At 37.3% G+C, this 24,144-nt stretch overlaps 7 protein-coding genes and 2 non-coding genes across 10 annotated transcripts; 2 read left to right on the top strand and 7 right to left on the bottom strand.

Annotated features, from left to right (window-relative positions):
- Nucleotides 1-159: 159 nt before the first annotated feature.
- On the top strand, nucleotides 160-1,585 carry LOC18606732 (uncharacterized). The gene has a single exon (XM_007040507.3). The coding sequence runs from the start codon at nucleotides 827-829 to the stop codon at nucleotides 1,439-1,441; it is 615 nt and encodes a 204-aa protein (XP_007040569.2). The 5' UTR covers nucleotides 160-826; the 3' UTR covers nucleotides 1,442-1,585.
- A 1,056-nt stretch (nucleotides 1,586-2,641) lies between these two features.
- On the top strand, nucleotides 2,642-4,321 carry LOC18606731 (putative protein phosphatase 2C 55). The gene is made up of 4 exons (XM_007040506.3): nucleotides 2,642-2,783; nucleotides 3,174-3,501; nucleotides 3,614-3,763; nucleotides 3,862-4,321. Exons 1-4 carry the CDS (start codon nucleotides 2,773-2,775, stop codon nucleotides 4,147-4,149), a joined length of 777 nt encoding a protein of 258 aa, XP_007040568.3. The 5' UTR covers nucleotides 2,642-2,772; the 3' UTR covers nucleotides 4,150-4,321.
- Nucleotides 4,322-4,636: 315 nt separating this feature from the next.
- Nucleotides 4,637-7,090, bottom strand: KELP (transcriptional coactivator p15 (PC4) family protein (KELP)). Its single transcript, XM_018117962.2, has 3 exons — nucleotides 6,675-7,090; nucleotides 6,465-6,570; nucleotides 4,637-5,027 (listed from the first exon to the last, which is right to left on the bottom strand). Exons 1-3 carry the CDS (start codon nucleotides 6,948-6,950, stop codon nucleotides 4,933-4,935), a joined length of 477 nt encoding a protein of 158 aa, XP_017973451.1. The 5' UTR covers nucleotides 6,951-7,090; the 3' UTR covers nucleotides 4,637-4,932.
- A 55-nt stretch (nucleotides 7,091-7,145) lies between these two features.
- On the bottom strand, nucleotides 7,146-7,217 carry TRNAQ-CUG (transfer RNA glutamine (anticodon CUG)). Its single transcript has one exon. It is a non-coding gene; the product is annotated as a tRNA-Gln (tRNA).
- Nucleotides 7,218-7,431: 214 nt separating this feature from the next.
- Nucleotides 7,432-9,549, bottom strand: LOC18606729 (uncharacterized). Its single transcript, XM_007040504.3, has 3 exons — nucleotides 9,231-9,549; nucleotides 8,298-8,539; nucleotides 7,432-7,766 (listed from the first exon to the last, which is right to left on the bottom strand). Exons 1-3 carry the CDS (start codon nucleotides 9,470-9,472, stop codon nucleotides 7,714-7,716), a joined length of 537 nt encoding a protein of 178 aa, XP_007040566.3. The 5' UTR covers nucleotides 9,473-9,549; the 3' UTR covers nucleotides 7,432-7,713.
- A 59-nt stretch (nucleotides 9,550-9,608) lies between these two features.
- TRNAQ-CUG (transfer RNA glutamine (anticodon CUG)) lies at nucleotides 9,609-9,680 on the bottom strand. Its single transcript has one exon. It is a non-coding gene; the product is annotated as a tRNA-Gln (tRNA).
- Nucleotides 9,681-9,852: 172 nt separating this feature from the next.
- Nucleotides 9,853-13,583, bottom strand: LOC18606728 (F-box protein SKIP8). The gene is made up of 3 exons (XM_007040503.3): nucleotides 12,494-13,583; nucleotides 11,467-11,663; nucleotides 9,853-10,410 (listed from the first exon to the last, which is right to left on the bottom strand). Exons 1-3 carry the CDS (start codon nucleotides 12,965-12,967, stop codon nucleotides 10,152-10,154), a joined length of 930 nt encoding a protein of 309 aa, XP_007040565.3. The 5' UTR covers nucleotides 12,968-13,583; the 3' UTR covers nucleotides 9,853-10,151.
- Nucleotides 13,584-13,829: 246 nt separating this feature from the next.
- On the bottom strand, nucleotides 13,830-17,617 carry LOC18606727 (Galactose-binding protein). 2 transcript variants are annotated; one of them, XM_018118070.2, is made up of 4 exons: nucleotides 17,194-17,617; nucleotides 15,253-16,598; nucleotides 15,039-15,124; nucleotides 13,830-14,270 (listed from the first exon to the last, which is right to left on the bottom strand). In XM_018118070.2, exons 1-4 carry the CDS (start codon nucleotides 17,420-17,422, stop codon nucleotides 14,036-14,038), a joined length of 1,896 nt encoding a protein of 631 aa, XP_017973559.2. In that variant the 5' UTR covers nucleotides 17,423-17,617; the 3' UTR covers nucleotides 13,830-14,035. The 2 variants fall into 2 exon arrangements, with proteins under 2 accessions (XP_017973559.2, XP_017973560.2); XM_018118071.2 differs by having other exon boundaries at nucleotides 15,253-16,520.
- A 133-nt stretch (nucleotides 17,618-17,750) lies between these two features.
- On the bottom strand, nucleotides 17,751-24,137 carry FTSHI1 (FtsH extracellular protease family). Its single transcript, XM_007040497.3, has 15 exons — nucleotides 23,146-24,137; nucleotides 22,967-23,051; nucleotides 22,035-22,469; nucleotides 21,890-21,943; nucleotides 21,736-21,801; nucleotides 21,442-21,537; nucleotides 21,234-21,362; nucleotides 20,873-20,925; nucleotides 20,173-20,368; nucleotides 19,706-19,820; nucleotides 19,284-19,558; nucleotides 18,984-19,067; nucleotides 18,785-18,897; nucleotides 18,443-18,692; nucleotides 17,751-18,209 (listed from the first exon to the last, which is right to left on the bottom strand). The coding sequence occupies exons 1-15, from the start codon at nucleotides 23,850-23,852 to the stop codon at nucleotides 18,021-18,023; spliced, it is 2,847 nt and encodes a 948-aa protein (XP_007040559.3). The 5' UTR covers nucleotides 23,853-24,137; the 3' UTR covers nucleotides 17,751-18,020.
- Between the last annotated feature and the right edge of the window lie 7 nt (nucleotides 24,138-24,144).

Here is a 24,144-nt window from a genome sequence, read left to right as displayed (position 1 = left end):
TAACGCATTTTTCTACATAAAGAGAGGAAGATTCTTGTTTCTTTTAAATCAAGATAAAGCATTTAATGTTTGAAAGATTTGGATAAGCTTACTTTATATATATATATATAAAATTTGTAAAAGCCTAACATATTTTGACATATGTTCATTCACGAGATGATTCGTTTTTAGATATTTCAGAATATAATTAGACATATTTTCTCTTTTGGGTACATTGAATTGGACTCGATAGAAGGCATAGAGCTAACTTCTTGCCCACGGGCGTTGTTTACAGCAATTGTTTATTCAATAACTGTATACTGATAAATACTCTCTTTTGCTGTTGCTGAAATACATGAACCAACCGATACGCAACATGAAGAAAACACTTAAAATACTGTGATAATGTTTGTCCCTTGTTACCCCAGGCAATACAATTGCAAGGAAGACACCAAAAACACTTGCCCCTAAAGTAAAATTTAGGTGCCTCCAAGATTAGAGAGGAATCCTGCAAACTGTGAAATGCAAACCCCCTAGACCTTTAATTCGAACTCACCTGCTTCTGAAATGTCGTTTACCTACTATTTGTTTAACCTATTCTTCCATTTTTTTTCCCTTTCCAAGTTGTACAAAACTCAAATTCCCTTAAACAATCCTGCCAACGGTCTAGTATCACATGGCGCCGATCAAATTTTTGAAAACAACAGCACTTAAATTGTCTCTTCTGACACCTCCTCTCCCCTCCCCATTTTGTTTCCACTAGTTTTTGCCAAGATTCCAGGTTTTAAATACAAGTTGCAGCCTGTGACTGTTGGGTGAATGTGAGGTGCTTAAGGAAATTCTGTCAATGGGGAATTGTTCTCTCAAAGGGGTCACTGGGGAGTGCAGCAATTCCATCCGGGTCTTAACAGATGCCGGTGAAATCATTGATATCAAGGGCCCTAAACTCGCCCGGGAGATTGCCAACAGTTTTCCAGGGTATGCTGTTTGCAGAAGAGGTCAAGCCTCATTACCATTGCCCGAAGACGAGTGCCTGGTTAACGGGGGATTTTACTATCTTCTCCCCATGGAGAAGGTGCACAAGTCTGGTGACACTGGGGTCTGTAAACAGGTTAACAAAGAAGCTGTGAAGAAACTGGAAGTGGATTGGATGAATCGGATTGAGCCACCGAAGATGTCATCAGCAGATTTTGTTGAGAATTTATCAAGTGGGTCGGCTCTGGAAGTGCTTCCATCGCAGAAGAATGGGGTTTGGAAGGTGAAATTGGTGATCAGCAGCCAGCAACTGGAGGATATTTTGTCGGAACAAGTGAACACGGAGGCCTTGATTGAGAAAATGAGAATGGCTGCAGCAAGCTCAGCTACTCTCACCCCAAAGCGGAGCAAGAGTTCTTGGGTGGTGGGATGGAAGCCAGCCTTGTCAAACGTGTTCAAGGTTCCCATTGATAACAAAGTAGCATAGCCAGATTTCTGCTCTTGTAATCGACTAAGTCATGCTAGTCTGCTAGAAAAAAAATTTAATGTAGCTTTTTTTTTTTTATCTATGTTAAAATGTTTAAGCATCGTGTACATATAATGCTATAATTAGTTAAAATTCTAAAGCCCATGGTGAAGTGTTCCAAAGCTCTTTAATTAGTTGAAATTAGTTTTTTCTGAATTCAAAATATTCAAAGAGTTAAAACTTTGGGTTATTGATTTGATTTTGCATAACATAGTTCAATTTTTACTCAATAACACAAATGATAAGCACAGATAAAAGAATTAAAAGCTAAATCTAGATTCAATTAATAGTATTTCTTTCCTTTTTTTAGTACTAATATATTTATTTGACATAATACTTGAAAAAATTCAAATAAGTCATTATTTTTTTATTATTTTTATTTTCATTTTAAATAAAATAAGCTTTTATGATTTTGACTAATTTTCATTCATTAAATATTATTTTTTATTTTATATCTATGAGATGCTAACGTGATACTAATGTGAAAAGTAAAAAATACTATGTAACTATGTTATCAATTATTATGGCATGTCAGCATATCTAGTAACATGAAAGGACATATGACATTTTGATTAATAACAAAATTTACTTAAAAGATTGTTATGACATGTTAACTATTAGAGAAAGATTTATTTAATTTAAAATAAAAATATAAAAAATTAATTGAATATAATAAAAAATTTACTTAAATTTTTCAAAATAATTTAAAATTTTATTTGAAGTGTTATATCTACTTATTTCTTTTATAACCTATGAAAAAAAAAGGTCGAGGTATAGTATACATTACATGCATACTTTTCTCTTTCTTCAATTTTTTTTTTTTTAAAAAGCTATATTCCCTTATCCATTTCTCGTTAGTGTTAATAATGTTAATGATACATTAATCTGATTCTTAGTTATATAAATTATGAAATTATGGTTGTTGATCTTGGTTAGTCACTAATTAATTAGCTAAAGCGGCTTGTATTCATTCTCCTGCCGCAGACGATTAATCCTATCTATACTAGGAGTCTCTAGCTTAGATAACGCGTTTCCTTTATCAACTCGGAATCAGACAAACTAAAAAACATACTAATTAAGTCATTATGTTCCCAAGTTCCTTAAGTCTCTTTCTTAACAAGCCTTGGCCAGGGGGAAAAACAAAAGGGAAACCTTCCTTGGGAAGTACTAGCAATTACTGTACTATTTATAATTCGGTTTCTTTTGCTTCGATTACTCTTCCCTTCAATTGAGCTTTTGATAGACAACCCACATTGCTTCAAGGATTTCAACAATCAAATTCTGAAGATACCATGGCTGATAGGTATGGACTTGGTCATCTTTTGATCTCTCTCCTTTTACATAGTAATATTTATGTTTAAATAGTTAATTTCTTGGGAAAAAAGTTCATAGGTCTCGGAAATTCCTTCATCTGGATTGATTTTAAGGGGTATACACAGTGTGGTTTGAAAGTTTGGAGCAAAGCTCAACGTGTTAAGAGAATAAAACTTGACAAGTTTAGCTAGCTTATAGTTTAAGCTTTGAAGCTATTTAGTTTGTAAAAGAATCCAAAGGGGACCAAAAAGGGTAGGCCCCATCAGTCAAACAAGAAATTTTGCCCCACCGGGATTTTCTGTGTTCAATATTGATTGGGGGAAAAGGAGCTGAATTATGTACTCACAGTATCTCTGGCTTCATCCTTTTTGAGTTTTAGGGTTGGTGTTCAAAAGAGAAACCTGATGATGCTGTCTGGATCGTTTTATATAGCCAAAGATAGAGATTCAAGGCCGCAGGGTGATGACAGCCATTTTATCTGTGAAGAGAAGCAGACAATTGGACTGGCAGATGGCGTGGGTGGTTGGAGCAGCCATGGTGTTGACGCTGGATTATATGCCAGGGAACTCATGAATAATTCTCTTCTTGCTATCCTGACACAGCCAGACAGGCAGGTGGATCCGATGGAGGTTTTGAATGAGGCTTTCAGAAAGACCAAAGCTGAAGGATCATCAACAGTTTGCATCATAACCCTCCAGGAGGACAATGTGTGTTCTATTTATTACTATTTGCAGATGTCATGTTAATTGGTTATTCAGCTCTCTTCTAAGCTCACAAACTAATGAATTTCTTTCCATCTTTCGTTTTCCCTTGTAATAGATTTTGCATGCTGTTAATATGGGAGACAGCGGGTTTATGCTGATCAGACAGGGTGCAGCGGTATACAAGTCACCAATTCAGCAACACTCTTTCAATTATCCATATCAGCTGGGAAATTCTGCAAATTCCGATAAACCCTGGCAGGCACAGGTAATGTAAATTGTTGGTCACTCTGAATTATACAATTTGTCTACATCATCAGATTATGTCAAGTTCACAATCTGTGTGTAATTATTCCTCCCAAGCAGGTAATCAAGCTTGCAGTAGAACCAGGAGATGTTATTATAGCTGGAACTGATGGACTATTCGACAACTTGTCTGAAAGTCTGATATTGGAGGCTGCAGCTGCGGGGATTGAACTAGGTTTAGATCCAGAGGAGGTTGCCTGGCCCGTGGCTCAACAGGCCTACAACATTTCCTTGGATAGAGAAGCTGTCACTCCATATGTGCAAGCTTCTATGATGGCTGGACAAAGGCATACCGGTGGAAAGAAAGATGATATTACCGTCATTGTCTCGCGCATTCTTGATACATAGGATTGTTTCTTAGTTGTCCTCTAATTAACTTAGTAGATGCCAACAACCTGCTCGGAAGTGTAATAAGATAATTGCATAAAAACTCAGAGGACTGAACTACTCAAGCTCAGGTTCAGCCAGCCTAAAATTTCGGAGGGTCCATTTAATATTGGATTCATTTCTTTTTTTTCTATTTAACTATAGTAATAATGATTAAAAAAACAGCACTCTTCCTCGCTTATATAAGATTGTACATGTAATACGTTCTTTCATCTTAGCAAGCAACGAGCAGCTTCGGCGGTCAAAGCCTGGTGGTTCCCTCTGCTCCCAGGGAAATCAATACATAACAACTTAAACCCGATGTGCATGCAGATCAGGGAAGTGTTGGAGCTTTTAGAATCCTCGGCGAAGTAGAAGATCGACAAGTGTCCTCGTAAAGTATAAATAATTTATTAAATGGAAATACCCATTTCTTGATTCAGCTCGTAAAATTTAAAAACTCTTACACTTATGTATAGAATAATAATCTCTCAGATTAAAAGGAGTAGCAAAGTTACACGAATAAGGACATGTTTAGTTGCCAAAGTATTCACATACATTCCGATTCAAGGATGTGGATCATTTCCAACAGGGCTATCTGCCCTGCGTTCCAAAATGAGATTCAAAAACATCACAGAATCCAAACAGTGGTATAGTCTTTCTATAAATGGCAGTGCTGGCATAGCCGCCTAAGATACTGAGGTTAACTTCACGTTCAAACTTACACATTTCAAGAACTTCAGAGTCATTCACCAGATGACGCTCTCACATGGTCTGAGACTCCATCTTCCTAACAGCTTTCTCAATGTTTGGTACATTCTTCTTCAAGGCTGACCACTGTTCCTCTGTCAAACTTATTCCTGTTTATACAGCACCAGAATTTAAAACAAGTATTAAAATGAAATTCTTTCACATCAACAGCACAAGTAAATTTTAGAACTGCGAAGCAAGTTCAATCATGAAGAATAAATTGAGACATTTTCACTAGAACATCCAACAATCATGCACAGTGTGGAGAGAGAGAGAATTTGTTTCGAGAACATTAAGATACAAAATTTGCCTTTGATATCTGCATCAGCTTGCACAAGGCTTACGAACCAAACAATTACATTTCTATTTGTTATAAACTATTGACACCCTAGAGGGATACAGTTAGTGTATAACTCATCTTCCTTTCTCTGCAAAATCCACCCAAGCAACAACAGACTAGAAAACTGACAAAACACTGCTTATGAGATCCACACATCCAAAAATGCAGCTCACAGAGGTAATATAGCCTAGGAAACTGAAAAAACGAGATAAGGCAGAGTATTCACATAAATTTAGTAAAAATGGCCAAAGAATAAGAAGACAATAATAATAATACTATTTCCAAAAATACACATTAAGTCCATGGTTCTCTTTCTGCTTTATGCCCCACCCTTCTCACAGACGTTTCAAAGGGCACAAATGAAGGCCTTTCTTTGGTTTATTCATACCCTGAGCAAAAGAAACCAAGACACCAACTCTGTAACATGATAGAAGCAAGACAGCAGGTGAATTTGATGCAATTTTCCTCTATAATTCCTCAGCAGTTAAAACAGTGTACAAGTAAAACACTTTCAAAGAGATACAGAAATTATTTTCTCCTGCACTTTGAAATTGAATTCACTGCACATGAACGGAAGCATCCACAAGCTGGATTATGCAACCTAAGTCACTACTACAAGACACGTTAGGTACAAATCAGTAATCACACTTTCCCGAAGAGCACAAAGCAAACAAAAAAGGTGAAAACAGGGCATAGATCAAGAATCATGATACATGATAACATTTGCAACAGTATGTGAAAGTATATAAACACTCACAGCAATATCACAAGGTTGGCACATATCAGTTTCCATTATAAAGACTCTGGATTCTCGATGGTTTGTATATGGTTTGATTATGGAAAGCACCAAAATATCAGCACATTGCAATAATATGAAGAACTAAGGGAAACAATATAAGTAAATGTATGCTTGGCAAACATGCTGGAAAGTTGACCTATTGGGCAGATTGTGCAACCAAATTTCCTATTAGTTATCAATATAAAGTTCTTAAGCATCATAGATTTGATGATCCGGTAGACCAAAATAGCAGCAATGGAGAAAATCAGTGCGAATTTAAGTTGTTTCTTATGCCATTTGCAAGCTCAACACATTATAATAAACAGAAGCTTGGCTTCAGCGGCATAACTTGCTCAGAAAAATAAGTTCAAAAGCAAGATATATAATTAGCCTGAAACAACTGGAATTAAAGCTAAGCAAAGCATTTACCTTTAGAAGAAGGAAGTTCTTTGCCATCCTTTTTATAAAACTCCCTTATGGAAACCAAAGATTTCCCTCTGAATTCTTGAATCATCACCCTTCTCCTCTCAGACAGCTGAAAAAAAAAACCCCAATAAAAAGAAAATCTCAAAAATCAAAATTTTCCTTAAAACACATTAAGAGAGAGAGAGAGAGAGAGAGAGATAGAAACAAACAAACCCTGCAAACAATGACATCACCATCATCATCAAACTCCTTGTTGTTCTTATTATTATTATCATCATCATCCGCTTCTTCTTGTTTGGCCTTCTGTTCTTCGAGGAAAGAATTGACGATATGTCTGACGTAAGCCTTGTACTTGGACTCGGAGAGGTTAAGTTCCAGTTTCTGTGAAGCCATTTGTCGAATCTTGTACTCTGTCATTTCGTCCATGTTAGCTTCTTGCAGGATTCCTCTCACCGTTTGCTCTATCTTCCCTCTAGTTTCTGCGTCCATTTATTCCTTTTTTTTTTTTCAATTGATTGTGGGTTTTTGGGGAGAGAGATGAAAGATCGAAGATGTTGGGTTTTATGATTTTATCTGTGGGTTTTTGGGGAGAGAGATGAAAGGTCGAAGATGCTGTGTTTTATGGTTTTATCTGATTTGGGAAAAATTTGCTTCCTTTTTTAATTCCGAGAAAAATAAAAAAGGAGGTTCCACCGAGATTTGAACTCGGGTTACTGGATTCAGAGTCCAATGTCCTGACCACTAGACCATGGAACCTTTTGTGCCACTCAAGGCAAAGTTTATCTATGTCGCTTTTTCATGCCTCATTCTTCCATCACCTGGAATATGAGTAATTGTACTACTGCGACTATATGGATGTTGGGGATTGTTTCATTGATGGTCGTGTTAGCTTAGGAAAACCTTTGTGGATTTGTAGTTAAAGATTCCCATATCATCTTGCTTTGAAAAGAATAAATAGCAGTGCTGCCAGTTGAAGCCAATTTATGCTTTGACAAAATTATATAATTGGTCTGTTGGTCAATTTCAGGAGTTGGCTCACTCTCATTGCGCAGATCAACTGGGAAGGTAGAGAGTGGACAGGCAGCAAAGACATGTAGGCAATTACAAGTAACAGCTTTTCCATGTCCCCTAAGATCAAAGCCAAAAAAATGGAAAAATGGCATGTGTATGGTCGTTTAACAAACCCATGACTAATGGCTGCACCAGGTCTGGCTTTTTCTGAATCGAGCTATGCTGCAATTGCAGGTACATCTCATTCTATGCATTGGTTATCTCTTGAACTTCCTTGGACGTTGCTTTTTCTTGCTGCAAGGATTCAATTTACATCATATAACCGGAATAGCCTTCAAAGAGCAAAAAGGAAAATACAAGAAAGCAGCAATGACAAAAAAGATTGGATTGGATTCATTTTTTACTTTTAACTTTATCTAAATATATTGTGAGTACAGATTAATGGAATGAGTTCGAAAAGACTACTAGATAGATGTATCAGAAATATCGGCTGGTAATTAAAGATGTTGATTTCTTTGCAGGGGAATATCAGAATTCAAAAGCATCAACATGCTCACTCAAATCAACTGGTTTTCTTTGGAGGTTTGGTAGGTTAAGATGGTTGGACAATGCATACAATTGCATATGAAGCATATGCAGAAAATTGGAAGGATGCCCTTTCCTTTCAAATATAAATTTCATTGAATGGGCTGGTTCTATGGCTGGAGGATGCCAACTCTCAGTCCAAATATACAGAGTGGAGTCTTGGAATGCTTCCTATAATATCCTTTTAGGATTCAATGTAGACAGTTTTATCAAATACTACAAACTAGGAAATGTACTTACGTGATTCAGCCTCATCATTAGTCCCTACAGGACTAGCTCTCCCAATTCTTCCAGAGGCAACCTCATCCATGCTTTGACCCCGTCGCCTATACCTACCACCAGATGCCACAAATCCAGGACAAGGCCGGTAAGCCTTTATAGGCCACCAACCAAACCCTGGGACTGTTGCAATCCCTCCTTGAATCCTTCCCTCACCATTGCATCCCCTCTCCAGTTCCTCTCTCCCACAGGCCTTGCAACCCCTGTGAACTTGCCAACCATCTTATTTAGATAAAATGCCAAGAGGAAATACAAACAGAAAAAAATCAATTCTATAGACGCTAGAACACTGCATTTGATTCATATCAAAAGCATACAAACACACCTAATCACAATTTGCAAAACAAAACCAAAATGAACAGGGTTTTTCTAAGCCCCTGTAAACTTCATAAACTATGTAATGCCTTAAAATGGTTGAGGGGTGTCCATCGAAATGGATGGTCTAGAGTTCAAATGCTGTAGACAAGGGGCTTTCATTTTTCCATCACGTGAATGAGAATAAAATATATGCTCAAATTAGCACCGTGAAACAAAGTCTTTAAGCAACAGCGCGGCGATGGCTTTCAATCCTTCATCTGAAAGCCAGCTACAAGGCCATAATGACCCTTCAATAGTTTCAAAGACCCTTTTAGAGCAATATTTAATATTAAATTGTGCTGTACTAACAACAAAGATGACTCTATTTTTACTGCTTAAGCCATCAATTAATAGCAAATTAGTTGACTGAGACAAGATACTTAAAAGAAAAGCGCCTTCCACCACAATTAGCCCTATGAAAGTTGAGCAATAAGCATCAAAATTTTATTAGTTAAAACTTTCATTTTACCTTATAATATACTCAATAATTAAGGTAACTGGCAATGGTCTCCAAGTTAAAAGAACATGGCATGGTACCTGAAAGGAGGCTGGTCAACTGCAACGGTGGCAGGTTCTGATTGGACAGGTATAACATCAGGTGAAGCAGAAGGTTTATCTTCAGCAGTAGAAGTTGAAGAAGAAGAAGTAGTGGACAGAGGGATGGTAGGCTTAGATGGATACTTGAAGAAAGTTATGGAGCTAAAAGAGGGAGAGCAAGGGCGTTGGAAGAATGAGGTTTGATGAGATAATGGTGGTGCTGAGAGAAGGGCCATCGCCATTCCGTCTAGTTGAATTGCTGTGCGTTCCCAAGGAAATGGATGACAGCCCCGAGATGCAGCATTGTAAGCAAAATGTAAGGCCCAGAATGAGACAAGGCGCAGGGGAATGACTAAAATAAAAATATATAAAAAACAAAGGTTCCACCGAGATTTGAACTCGGGTTACTGGATTCAGAGTCCAATGTCCTGACCACTAGACCATGGAACCTTTGGTAACGGCTTTGGAAACTTCACGTAATCTTTATAAACAAGATAGGTTTATGAGTACATACCCACATCACCCGCAGCCACAATTAATTTAATTTAAGTCACTGACTCCAATATCATATCCCATTAGTTTTACCCCTTAAGCCACTTTGGGATCCAGCACGTCATGCAACTTGTGTGAATCCACTTCAATTCACACATGTATACATCCATGTGAAGAATTGTTGATATATATACATCCAAAATTATGATCATTAGGAAGCAAAGAAATAATACAAAGAGACTAAATCGTAAAAGGGCACCTATTTACCACAAAATACCCAAAAATGAGGTGGCAAAGCCGGAAAAGAAATATCTTTGAAAGAAATTCCAGAGAAATTTCAAGCAACTTGCTTTTGCTAACAAACACTAGTACTATGTTTTGAAGCTAGTACTAAAAATTATCAATTTGTATTTAACTCTTCATCTTCTGTTATCCATGAACAATCTGTTGTTCCACGTCCCCATCCGCGAGCATCACTGAGCTGTGATGATGCACCAGGTACCACCGTCCATTATGGAACTCAAAGACGTTAGTCATGTTAAATGCCCCATTATCCATGTCAACAAAGGTTTTCATGGTAACCCAGGCCATGTCGGTCAGTACCCGGGCTCGAACATCTATAACCTGAAAATCAACCCCCTGCTCCCAATTAAAAGCAAGCTGCCAACTTTGTATTACAGCATTATACCTGCAGGGGAAAAGAACAATGACTCTCAGCATTAATACAATATAGAAAACAAACAAGTAATGTATAGACCTAAGCCTAATCAAGCCAAATGCTAAGATGATGGTATATTACTAACATGCTAATTAGCTAATCTCAACCTACGCCCTGAAAACATCAAGAAGGTCAAGATTTTGATAAGCGTAGGTTGAGAATTGAATATTTTTCATCAGAAAACCTTCTGATCTGATGCTGGACAAGCTTCTAACAAAAGGTATAACTTAAAACAAATAGGAAGTTACTGTTCAAAATATCTTGAAATAAATCTTTTTTATTCAAGCTTTTTGTCCTCCATCATGATAGGTAATACATCCTTCATTTCTACAACTTGACATTACATGCTAGGAAATACAAATATAATTCAGTTTTTACAAATTACAATGTCTCGGTCTTTTTTTTCAATAAACTCTATTTGTATGTAGTTGCTTCTAACACACCTATCCCAAAGTAACATCTCTTGTTCGCAAACCTCATGGTTGAATTGCACTAATATGTTACGACAAAAGCACTGTTATTCCAAGGAAATCACTATGTGCTAACAGCGAAATACTTGCAAAAGCATTCCAATGTTGGAACCAACTAAGGAATTAGCCATTTAAAATGTGATCATGTAAACAACTTATAATCATCTTCCAAGTGAAAGCTCTTCTCTATCTTCAAATATTCTTGGAACCATCACATAATTTTCTAGAAACATCTTAAATAGCAAGCATGAAAAGAGCAGGCCCTCATTCGACCCACATTTGATCATCTGTGCTGTATTACATCTATATATAGGCAGGTAAGCATGCACATGCAACTTAACCCAGCCTTAATGTGGAAAAAGTCTACAGCAAGATGTTCAATCAACAATAAGAGAATTGGAACGGCACCACAAACTTTCTAAGGCCTAAAATCTGAATTCCAGTGCAGAAGCCTAATAAAAAAATCATAATAATTACTGAAATTATAACCTTCCATCATCATAAGAACAAAAAGAAGTAAACAGCCTTTATTGATAGAGGAATAAAAGCATCATACCCTGAAAAGAGTTCTCCAGATGCATGAACACACTTTACATAATCCGCATTCAGCCAAAAACGACTCATTGCTTGAAGCGACCTATCTCTGATGATGTTAAAGAATTCTGCATTAACATTCATTATGGCTCTTGTAGCTGCATAATATGCCTTCCACCCATTAACTGGTGTTACACTATCTTGCTCCAAAGTAAAATCCTAACAATCAAAAGTTTAAGGCAGAAAATTTATGCATAGAGCCCACCAAGAAAGATATCGACAATCAACTCGTAAGAAAAACATGGGAACACACACAGCTAAACAACAAGGTCATCAGAAGAAAATTGCAATCACCAGCTTACACATAAGAATGGGCCCAAAGGTTGAAAAATGTGATTGCATATTTCATAAAGCCTATGAGTGATAAACAAATTCACGCCACAAGGAAACAAAACAGAAGATACAACATTCATGTAAACTGCAAAAAGTCATGAATCTCCTCCTTTACAGGAGTGAGATAAGAAGCCAAAAGCCCTTTTCCCCCCATAAGGTCAACACCCTCATTTTTTGACCATTATAACAGTTCATCAAGTGACATAACATACAGTGAAAATTTTGGACAAAAATTAATCCATGAAGGAAAGTGGTAGCAAACATCAAAACAGGTCCATCTCTTCGTTCAAGATAAACAAACCATGGCCTGATTCTGTGTAGTTAGGTTCTATGCTCCCCATGAACTAGAAACTAAAAATAAATGAAAGAAAGGATTCCTTCAGTTTTCACACTTTCATTGGAAACGCCATGAAACAAATACAGCCAAAGGTAGTCCAGGAAATGATTTTTCTTTTTCGAAAAAAAAAGTTGGATTTTTCCGAGAGTAATTTTATCTTGATAATTAGTTTCTTGAACAATTTTACTACTTACTTAAATGCATTTCCCTTGAACGCAAACTCTACAAAAATTAAACATAGAATTCACGAAAACCAAAATTTCAAGCAAAACACCAATATATATATCTCAAAGGCAACAAAAATTGGAAAATTGAGTACCTTGTGATAAAGCGCTTTCCATGCATTATCATCATTAGCAGCCTTTCTCATCAGCGAATTAGTCATAGAAAGCCTGCAAAGGCTCGGATAATCCAAGTAACTGAGCGCGTGCGTCGTAATCTCCGGCACCAACTGCTCCATCATCGACGCCCCGCTCTGTCTCTCCGCAGCTACCTTGGAAACATCCGCCGTCACCATACCCTCCTGCACCGTACCAGCACTACCGCCGTTCAGGAACACCGCGGAATGGGAAGTTCCGTTGCAGGAGCAAGAACAGTTGCAGGGGGGCGAGGATGTGGCTTCTTCAGGTTCCTTTTTACCGGTCGACGTGACGGGACCGAGGGCGTTGGATTTGTGGGGTCTCTTGAAGAATGATCGGACGGCGAGGAGGAGGGAAAGGAGAGTGATGATTGTGGCTATGATCAACTGCTGATGGGATTGGAGAGCGATGGAGAGGCTATAGGCAATCTCCATTCATAAGACATTAAAGCTTCGCAGTACATGAAATAAAACCCTAGAAATCTCCACTGATTCCGAAAAGGAAAATCAAATAGGACGGAGAAAATTCTTTTTGGTTTTTCCTTAATTCGGAGATTTTACTTATAGTTTTTTCTTCTTCTTTTTTGAATTTTTTTTTTTTTTTAAAAAGGAATAAAAGTTATGCCAAAATTCAATTTTGTCGCAGAAGAGAGGGCGAAGAGTCGTGACTGAGTCGGAGGAGAAACTCAAACCAGAAAATAAATCAGTATAGAGGGATACTTTTGTAATTCCAATAGAATTTTCATACACGGCGTCGTATCGCCTCATCTTTCCGTTGCAACAACTTATTTCTCCTTATCAAACGTTTATTTGGTAAATACTAATATATTTATTTGGACATTATAAATCAATAACCGAAATAAAATCTTTCAAAAAAGGTATATAAGATAAAAAAAAAGGGTTAGCATTTAATATATTTAATTAAAAACCCTTTCTTTCATGTTTGAGTTCCATACTATTTTTCACTTCTGATTTAATATCAGATCATTATTTTATTAATTATTACCATTTTATTTTGCAGTTAAATGGCTAAAATTGAGATATGAAAGATTGAAGTATGGACCATATGGTTCACTTTCCTTTAGTGCAGCTAGGTCTAGATCTATAGTATTCATTTTCCCTCTCCTTGAGGGGCGTATTGCTCTGTGTCATCTACTCTTTTTCATTCTTCCTCCTTTCCAATTCATTTAGGGGCAAATAAACACTTGATCAAAACCAAAGTTCTTCCACAAATGGGTGCCAATCCTAAGATTTTCCAGGCAATCATTTTCCATTTTCCATCTCAAAGGTTCAACTCTGGAAAATAATCTGTCTATTCAATAAGACATTGCTGGTTTCAGGATGACCCTATGAACAACAAGTCATTACCAGAGACAAAAAAACAGAGCCAGATTCCCTCACATAGCTATACTTACAGTGAGGTTTAAACTAAATGCTAGTTAAAGAAGAAACAAAAAAGAACCTGATTTTCTACACCCTAGAGAAAAAGAAGGGGGTGGGGGGCTAGCTAGAGAGCAAGTTAATGAATATTGTCATACTGCTGCTTACAAGAATTAAAACCCAACCTCTGCTTGTCCGGCATACCTTATCGGGCTGATTGGCTCCTAAAAGTGTTGCAACTCTGGTTGAAACTAACTTGAGAATAGCAATGCAAGCAAAGAAAAGACTTACAGCTAATACAGCAAGTTCTTTACTCTCCAAACTTGCTTGATCACGTACAATCTTTTCAACATCTAATCTGTTGAGGTGGGGAGAAAAAGCAAAAGGGAAAGGGAAGAATGTCAGAAAAGAAAGTGGTCGTAAAATTTATATAGAAAGGGGCTTGAAAAACCTAATTGCACCCAAATGCCATAATCTATTCTAAAGAATGCAAATGCAAAACAGGGGATTTCTCAGCTCTTGAATGTAAATGAACCTACATTTGTACGAAATGAAGTCTTCATGCATTTCAAACTTTGAATTAATATCAGAACATATGAATAACTCAATCAGATTAGTATTTCTTTGAAAAGAACAAAAAATTTAGTAGATATATTTGGCAGTGATATTCACTTCTAACCTCCTATACATGTGAACATAGATAAAATTCATAATATAAAATTCAACAAATGCAGAATGACTGAACATAATCCATAGCTGGAGGCTAAAGTAGTCAGATTAAGGCTTCGTTCAAGTGAGATTTAGCTGAGTTGTCCATCATGACAACCTTACATTGGAGGTATATTACTTTTTGCAGTCTGAGCTAAAGGGCATGATCGCATATGGCACATGGGACTAAAGATATCCATCATGTTAGTTACTCTGATTATAAGCGGAAGCAACAGATCAAATAAATAGGAAACATCTAATATTATGTTGAAAGTTCTAAAAAGACTAAAGAAAGATACAAGATAAAACAAGGATAACTTTAATAAATAATAAATGAAAAAAGTTGTGATAAACAACAACTGAAAATAAAATGAAAAGGCACATGAAAACTTCGATTGTTACGAAAGATATTTCTAACCTTAACATGCTGTTTTCTCTGAACAATGCATCTACACTAGAAGAGACAGCTGCTTTCCATAATTCGAGTTCCGCAAATCCTCTTTCCTGAATGGGTGAAAAAGATGTTAAATACTCAAGTGGTTACATAACTCGTTTCTCCATTAAAAAGATGATGCTGGTGATGATGATAATAAAGAAGAAGAAGAAAGAAATTAAACAGAATTGTACAGTACCGTCATCTCTTTCCACTGCATAATTTCTTTTATTTCTGTTCTGCTTTTCTCCAAAAGCAGAGAAAATCTTGATAACTCCTTATTGATCTCTGGCAAAACATCTCCTTCTCTTCGGTTCAATTCTTTGATATACTCTTCTAAAACAGATAAATTCAAATCAAGAGACCTCACCTTCTGCATCAAGATCTTCAGAACAGTGTCACCAGGTATTCTGCCAACCGGAAGTTGTTTAATGTCAGTTAAAGGATCAGGAACCCTGCTAGTTGTCACAGGATTCTTTGTCACGGTTTCATTGAGCTTTTGAACATCTTCAGCATTTTCCATCCCTAACACAGCAGTCTGGGCCCCATTTTGAGCCTCATCATTTTTTTTGCCATCAAAGGAACAGACATCTGGTTTTGGGGAAGGCCCTGTTGAATTAGAGTCTGCCAATTTTGTGAGAACATGTTGTTCAGATGGCTCAAACAGATCTTCAAGCATCCGCTCAATTGCATCAACACCATACACCTCCACAGCACTCAGTGTGCAGTAAAACTCTGATCCATAATGACTGAGCAGATTCAGTTTCAAATACCTCAGCCATTTTGGTTCTGACAGCTTAAAGGTTTGAATTTGCTTGACATTTGCAGCAACAAATTTCCCTAATGGGGACCATATTTCAGTGGGATAATTCAAACTACCAGACAACTCGAATTCCTTGAAGTTTGAAGAATAGTGTTCAAAATTAGCAATTTTGACTGCATCAACTAAAGTCTCTTCTGCCAGCTCAATCACAACAAACTTTCCTTCTGCAGAACAAGGATTTCTTAGATACTTATCGTGATCCTTTCCCAATATGTTGTTCGCTCCTTTTGCTTCCTTGTTATGCGCAACCACTTTTGCGCCTTTCATTGCAGAGGCATAGTTGTACTCTGAACCATCAGTTTCAAGACGATGAGTAATATTAATTAGTTTGTCTGGAGGATCCTCACTTCTTGCTTGCCTTGTTATGTTCCGGAACTCATCAAGATTGAGATAAGCAGAAGGACTTTTAGCATTAGGTTGTTCCATTTTTTTACTTCTATTCTGCCCCTCTTGTTCATGTACATCACAGAGAAAAGGCATGTAACCCAAAACTCTTAGAATCACTTCTTCAAGCCTATCTGTTTCGCGGAGGGAATACTCATACTTCACAAACTCCTCATAAACAGCGGAGCTGTTGTAGTGCACTGACTTATTAAGCTCTAGCAGCACTCCATCTGAACAATTATCACCTCTATTTGCAACACCTGAATATGCATCATTACAAAGCTTATCATTGCAAACAATAGAAGAAGACGAGATTTGGTTCTCAGGATGTGGATTTCCTGAAGAAGATACACTTAAGTCAATGCATCATTAACCAACTTAAGAGTAATACTCAAGTAGATAATGCTCTTTTCATTGTTTATTCTAGACTCAAAATTTCTATTTAAAGGAAAAAAAAAAGATGATGCAAATAACCCGATTGCTAGCTCACTGAAGAGAAAGCTAAACATTGCAGAAGCATAAATTAGCGGTTCTAAGAATATATGTAAATATTATGGGGGGTGTTAAGTAAAACTATGCATAAAGTTGGGAATAAAAGTTGAACTTCACAATCTTTGGGGCCCAAGAATCTAACTTGGCTCCATTCTTTCCCATTATGCCACCAGTAAAAGGGATTCAGCAAAAATACACATTGCAAGCTGCAATTTTAAACTTTTTTGATGCATCTATGTAACAGGAGAAATGTCTTTCTAGTTCCAATTAATGCTTTCTTTTTTGGATAAATGTCCTAATCCTGTACAATTACTTGGCTAAATAACAAAACCAATTCTTGAATATTAATCTAAGGACGAAGGGTTCGCTAGAAATAAACCATAAAAAAATAGGGTAGGAAAGGGGTGGGGGGGGAGAAAAGGAAGAAAAGAAATGTTTTACCTCCATTTTCATGGCTGAGACCAAGTCTAGAGTAGAATAAGAAAACAAGGCACCAAAGAGAGATGATAACAGACAAAGAAACTTCATAGAAACTCTTTCCATTATTGGAGGAGATGTTGCTGCTGTTTTTGTTGTCTCCGTTGGTCTTGGTTTCCTCGCTCCTGCTGCTGTTGCAGTTGCTTCGACATGTCACGTACACGATGGAAGGCCCATTCCGAGGTTTCTTCATGTCTCATCCGTACAAGGAAAGGGTTATCTCTGAGAGAGAGAGAAACAAAGAATTTCCTTTTGTTTTTCCTCGATATCTGGAGAAACAGTTGGCTTTTGGCTTCTTGTGGGGAGAGACGAGAGAGAGAGAAATAAAGAGAAACAAAAGTAGAGAACGAGAGCTTTAAAGAAAGGGGATCCTTTTTTGTTTGTGGGTTATTCCAGTCCCCGAATCCAAGTCCTGCGGATACTATTTTTATACCATCAAAGCCCCGCTTACCATGCATTTTTATTTAAAATTTTATAAATTTAATTTTATGTAAAATAATAAAGAAATAAATAAAATAATATTTATCTCTTCAAATTATCATTTCCATAAATAATGGATAATTGCCGTTGTTAAAGATATGCAGTGTACAAGATGGCTTATCTGTATTCAAAATTGAAATAACCAGTAAATATACACCCAAAAAGTTACAATTGCATGGATGGGTATGCTTTCCATGCAATAAGCTTTGTTGTAGCCTGTGTTACAAGCCGCCAGCCTGCGCTACCAAAGAAATAGGACTACGGAAACTGAGAAGCCTATGTGGATGTCGACAATGCAGTGTCCACCGTGTTCAATGTGTTTCTGATGTTGACTGAGTAAGTAGCACACGCTCTAAGTCAAGTTCTTGTTCCTGTTTGATGAAAGGAAGACTGCCTGGGTTTTCCTCTCCCAAAAGAAGACTCAATGGTGTTTGAGGTGGATACTTATTTAAAATGAAGTCGATTTCCTCCCCACTGATCTCCTTTTGATTGAGAAGAACCTGCAAAAACAGAGCGCCATCTGTTTTACGTCACAATTGCACAGAAAAACCTGAGCTACAAAGATGGAACAAAATGGAAGTTTTTCTTTCCGTGGGGCTAAAGGGAAGAGGTACACTCGTTTCTTTACGATAATGAAGTCTCGATGTACAAAACTTTTTTGACTTGGGATACTAGCTCATTCATTTCAATTAAACATAATGCGAGTAGCAGATGAGACTGCAAATCAGATTACCTTCACTGCTTTGAGCAAAGCTGCATGGTGCCTCCTAAGAAGAGAAACTGTCCTTGCATACATATCACGTAGTAGTTCCTCACTCCTCTGTGCAATTTCATCATCCAAATTGAAGTTGACAGGGGGCTCAATCAGGTCATAGTCATCGTAAAGAGATCCTTCAAAGTCTAGACGTGGACCCACAAATTTAACTTTTTTTCTCCATGGTGGTGGTTCTCCATGTATGACCATTGGATTCTCCAAGTTCCATCTGATGGAAGATACATAAAAGACCTGATATTAACCCCATTTCCCACGAGGGAGAAAGATTAAAAGCATGAACCAGATTTTACAACAACTAACATTGTTAAAATTTTGCGAGCTAGCCAAGATGCATCTGCAAGGTAGTTAAGTGATGCCCTTGAGGTGTCCCGCCCATAAATGACCTCTTCTGCAGCTCTCCCTCCAAGAAAAACCTTCACATAAACAGCAACACATTAAGAATGTCAGTGAAATTCAGACAAGAACCAATATAATCAAACTACCAACTTGAAATCCACACCTGAAGGCGATGCAACAGCTGTGGTCGGCGCTCAAACATGTATGATTCATCATCAAGCCGATGAAACACAACTTGTGATAGTGCCTGCACAAATTACTTGACACAGTTTACTGTCAATAATCACTTGAACCATCGCCACACATTTGGCAATGGAAATCCCTTTAATGATGTGCTTTTGTTTTGCCCAACTTTAGGTGAGTTTATAAGCATGCAAGATAGCCAAGCATCTAAAATAACTTTCTCAAAGAACAAAAGTGTAGAAGAAAAGAAGATGGTAGAAAATAAGGAAACAAGTAGCACCTGACCACGAGGAACAATTGAGATGCGATCACAACATTCAACTTCTGCATTTTCATATCGCCTAAGAAGATGAGAAGTCATTGCAACGCCTAATTCAGTAGTTGCTCTACGACACTGTCCCTGATGACCCAACTCAATACCAACACGCTTAGGCCCCACAGTTAGTCGATCTACTGCATCATCCATATCTGATTGAAGAATTGAGTCATGCCTTTTCCTGACAGCCACAAGAGCAGCCTCTTGGACTAATTGAGCCAACTTTGCCCCAGTCCATCCTATTAACAAAATACATTACTTCAGTTATCAAAACAAATAATCAACCAGTGAAGGCAATCTTGTTTCCATCTATCCTATTAAGAGAAATACATGACTTCAGTTAACAAGATAGAAAATTAAGAAAAATCCTTAAGTTGAATGCATACCAGGCAAGTTATTTGCATAAGAGGACAAATCAACAGATTCTGACATCTTCACTTTGCTTGCATGAATTTTCAGAATTTGCAATCGCCCCTTGGCATTTGGAGGACGAATTCTTATCTACAGAAAACCAACACAGGCAAAAAAATGAACAATTGGTGCCATTTTGCAGAGCAAACAAATTCAGAAAATAAAGCAACAAAAAGAATCTTCCCGATAAACTTCATGTATAATGTGTCCAACCAACAAGAGAGTGCATAGCAGAGAAGCAAGGGAGAGGTGAAACATATGATTATAAGGGAGGATACCACTCTTAGAAAAACACATACTTCAGCAACAAATAAAAGTCACACTTAAAGAAGGCCTTAATAACATATGCAAGAAATGCTTAGGGTTTTCCTTCATTTTCTTTCTCAATCGGACTCAGATGTCTTAACTAATTACATTTTCTAATCCAGTGATGGAAGTAAACCTTACGATCGAAACGACCCGGTCGAAGAAGAGCAGGATCTAACAAATCCCTACGATTTGTAGCAGCTAAAAAGATAACACCTTTCCCAGTATCAAACCCATCAAGCTCTATTAGTAGCTGATTCAATGTAGTTTCCCTCTCCTGAGTGGCTGCATTATACAGGTGGTCGGTTGATTCCTTGAAAATCCCTTGACGCCTGATCAGATAGAAAGAAACATAAAATAACTCAAAATTATTCATATATGTTCTACAAAAAGGCTATTTCACTTCCATCAACTTTATCTATGGTCAATTGGTCATCTACCTACTCATAATTACTTATTGATCCTGTAAAAGACACCAAGTCTGGCCTATTCTCAGTGTCTTATAAAATACCATACAAGCAAACCCATGATATTTCCAATTCCAACCACTTGATTCCAACTAATATTTGCAAAGCTTATATTTCATTTGCCTTCACAGAGTACACAAACCACAATGTCAACATTCTATCTGTAGCTAAATTATTAAAGGACATGTATATGACCAACCAAACAACTTTATAAGTACTAAAACACAAAGTCAGTAAGACCAGTTCTAAAGATGTCAAATTTTAGGACCTGATGGGAGCCTTAAGCAATTCTAAGGAGATGTCAGCAAATGGTGTGATGTCAAGAAGTTCTGTCCACATAAAAGAGGGAGTCACAATGAGAACACATACCTAGTTGCTAAAGCATCAATTTCATCAATGAATATAACTGATGGTTTGTTTACCTGCAAAGAAAAATGATGAATTTCTCAACAAATGACACAAAGCAAATAACGCCACCACACGTGTGTAAATGAAAGGAGTTCTGCACTTATAACGTAAAAAGCAATAATGCAGTACTAATACGGTGAGCTTATTTCATTGGTGCCCCAAAAGTCTGCAAGATTTATCTGTTTTCTCAATTATTATAAAGATGTCCAACAGGTTTCTTCAAGATAAAGTGTCAAAACCTGGAATCTAGGTTATGTGGACGCCCCCATGACTAAAAGCTACTTGTTGCAATAGCAATCAAATAAACTTATAGAATTATCACCTTGGCTCGCTTAAATAGATCCCTGATACGAGCAGAACCAACACCAACTAAAACTTCTACAAATTCTGAGCCTGCCATTTGGTAGAACGGAACACCTGCTTCACCAGCTATTGCCTTGGCAACTAAGGTCTGGAAAAGTATGAGATACTTAAGATAGGTAAGGAAAATGCACCAGCAAAATTTGCAAAGCTCTCAATGAAAAACCAACCTTGCCACATCCTGGGGGACCCTCTAGAAGAACCCCATGAGGAGGTTTAATTCCCATCTTATCAAATAGATCTGGATTCTTCAAATATCTCACCAACTAATCAAAAAGGTAAGAAATTAACAAGGCACAAATAATTATAACAGGAGACTCTCATCCAAAAATATAGATAAATATATAAATACATATGCATAACATAGATAGTGAGAAATGGCAAAAAAATAGAAGCAAATTTGCACAACTCAAACAGGAAAGCAAGTATAAGCAATCCAATTTTCAAAATGGAAGAACAGATACCTCTTGAAGTTCCTCAACTGCTTCATCTATGCCAGCCACATCACTAAACTTAACTCCAGTTGAACCCTGAAAGAATAGACTTTCAAAATAGCTTTAGAACTGCAATACAAAATCTGGAAATATAAAGTTAAATAAGTAATATATAGAAACTAACGTCAACACGAGCTTCTGCTTTAGATCGAGAAAAATCAATGCCTTGCCATAAATCCTGCCATTTTATAAACAGTATTATTTCAAAACTCTTTGCAATAAATAAACCGTATTCAACAACAAAATTTGAAGAGACAAGCAATGTTTACCCATTTCCTGAAGTTCTTAGGTCTTCTTGAAAGTGTGAAACGGACAAGAAGAACCATGGTTAAAAGGACAACTGTGATTGGCTTCAGCATCTCAAGACTAGCAGATACACCACCAAAAGTGTAAAATTCATACAACTTGGAGAAAATACCTCCATCACTAAACACATCAACGAGATTATCCCAAACCCTCTCTAATATACTGAAGATGATACCTAGAAAAAGTTTAACAAATGGTTTCACTATGGGCCATACAACATATACAGTTGTTACAAAGACAAAACTGGTGACAGCAAATACAGCAGCTGCTAGGAACCCTCCAACAATGACTGCGGCTGCAGCCATTACAGCGGTCACCATTCCAAGCTCTACCATCATTCTGCTGGATATAGAAGATGCCACTGGATGAGGATACTCTGGTACTTTTCCCACCCAAGACTGCATCACAAGTTTAAGTGGTAAAGGAGATTAATGAAGGAACCAAAAAGATACAGATCACCCAAACCCAAGTACCAAACATGCTTCAATGTCTATGTCATGCACAATGATCTGCATTATGCAAACTGTTTTTGTACAAAATACCAAGGAAAGATATAGCATTAATATTAAATCAAAGATAACATCATTCAACATACTCAAATTGCATAAGATTTAACTAATCAGTGCACCTTATAACTGGAACTATGGTCATGCTAAGTATATGTAAACTTCATCATTTTCAGTTCAATTAAAATTCTTAGCTCAATGCTTTTGTCTATAACGGTCAGAAACAGCCAAAGCCTATATACATCACAACAGGGGTACATGATGAACGCATCCATGGTTCTCAAAATATAGCATCCTTACAGCAATCTGGTACTTAATCAATAAAATACTCATAGCTAGCAATTCCATGTATTACTAGAAAACGAAAGAGGAGATAAATGATTGATCACCGTCATGTGCCTCTCAATTTCATATCTTTTTCCAGCATACTCGCTTAAAAGAGCTTGAGCTTCAGTCTCATCTAATCTCATTGCCCTACAAAGATAACACAAACCACACAGAGATAGTGTCTAAAAATTGCAAAGAAAGGCAACTTACAAAAAATTTCATGAGCAATATTAATATTCACCATTTAGTCCTTTGCAAGCTCTTGTCACCAGGAATATCCTTCAAATCCACAACAAAGTCTCTATGCCCACCTACATAAGAAACACCAGAAACCTCCTTGGAAGTCAACAATTTAACCTTATCGCTCTTCATAGCTTTCCTAAAATCCTCCAGACTCATTTTGGGTAATTCCTCCAAATTCTTCTCGAATTCCTCCTCCTCTGATAACTCTTCCCCGAAAATCTGCTCGGGCACATAAAGCTTCCCTCTATACTCCCTCAAAATATCGCTCAAGTACACATTGTCATTTTCACTACTCCTTTCAGTCTCTCTTTCACTCTCATTGCTCTCATTTTTCAATTTCGCTTTTGAATTCAATTTTTTCTTCAAAATTTCAATCAAACTCAGATTGATACGTTTACTTAAATCCTCTTTTTCCTTCAAGGTGTAAATCTTGTTGCCAACTAGGTACCTGGGTTCTACCTGGCTAGGGTTTTGCTTCAAAACCCTCGTCACAAAATCATCCCCTTTAGGCTTGCTAGTTTCACCGGGCTGTGAGGATTGTAATTCGCATAGAACCGTGAACGATCGGTGAAGGAATGAAGTTCTTGATTGGAATTTTCGGGTCAAATTCAAGGGCTTTATACGTCTAGGGATTGATTTGATAAGATTAGCGTAGGGTTTTGGAAAATGAACCCTAGCCGAGATGAGAGTGTCAATAGTCGTCATCTCTTTTCAGCAAACTTGGAGAGAGCTTTAGGGTTTAAAATTGGGGCATTGAAATAAAGCAACATTCGCCATAAATTTCTTCACCCAAATTTGCAGAACAGGGTTTATCCCACTAGGGTTTTTGATAAATTAAAACGAGGAAGAAAGGGGAATACCGTAGTTAGTTTCCTGGTTTCAGCTTATCCAGATCCGAGATCCGAAAGAGCAAAGGAATTTGGTCGGGAGTGACCCGCCTGCAATGAGCTCCGCCCACCCCTTTTTCCTCAAAATAAAAGCTCAGCCCACCTCGGTT

This window comes from Theobroma cacao, chromosome 3 (genome assembly GCF_053813885.1).
Source record: "Theobroma cacao isolate CCN51 chromosome 3, ASM5381388v1, whole genome shotgun sequence".
Lineage (NCBI taxonomy): Eukaryota > Viridiplantae > Streptophyta > Magnoliopsida > Malvales > Malvaceae > Theobroma > Theobroma cacao.
Note: the sequence above shows the minus strand (reverse complement) of the source record. Positions and strands in the feature narration are given on the sequence as shown.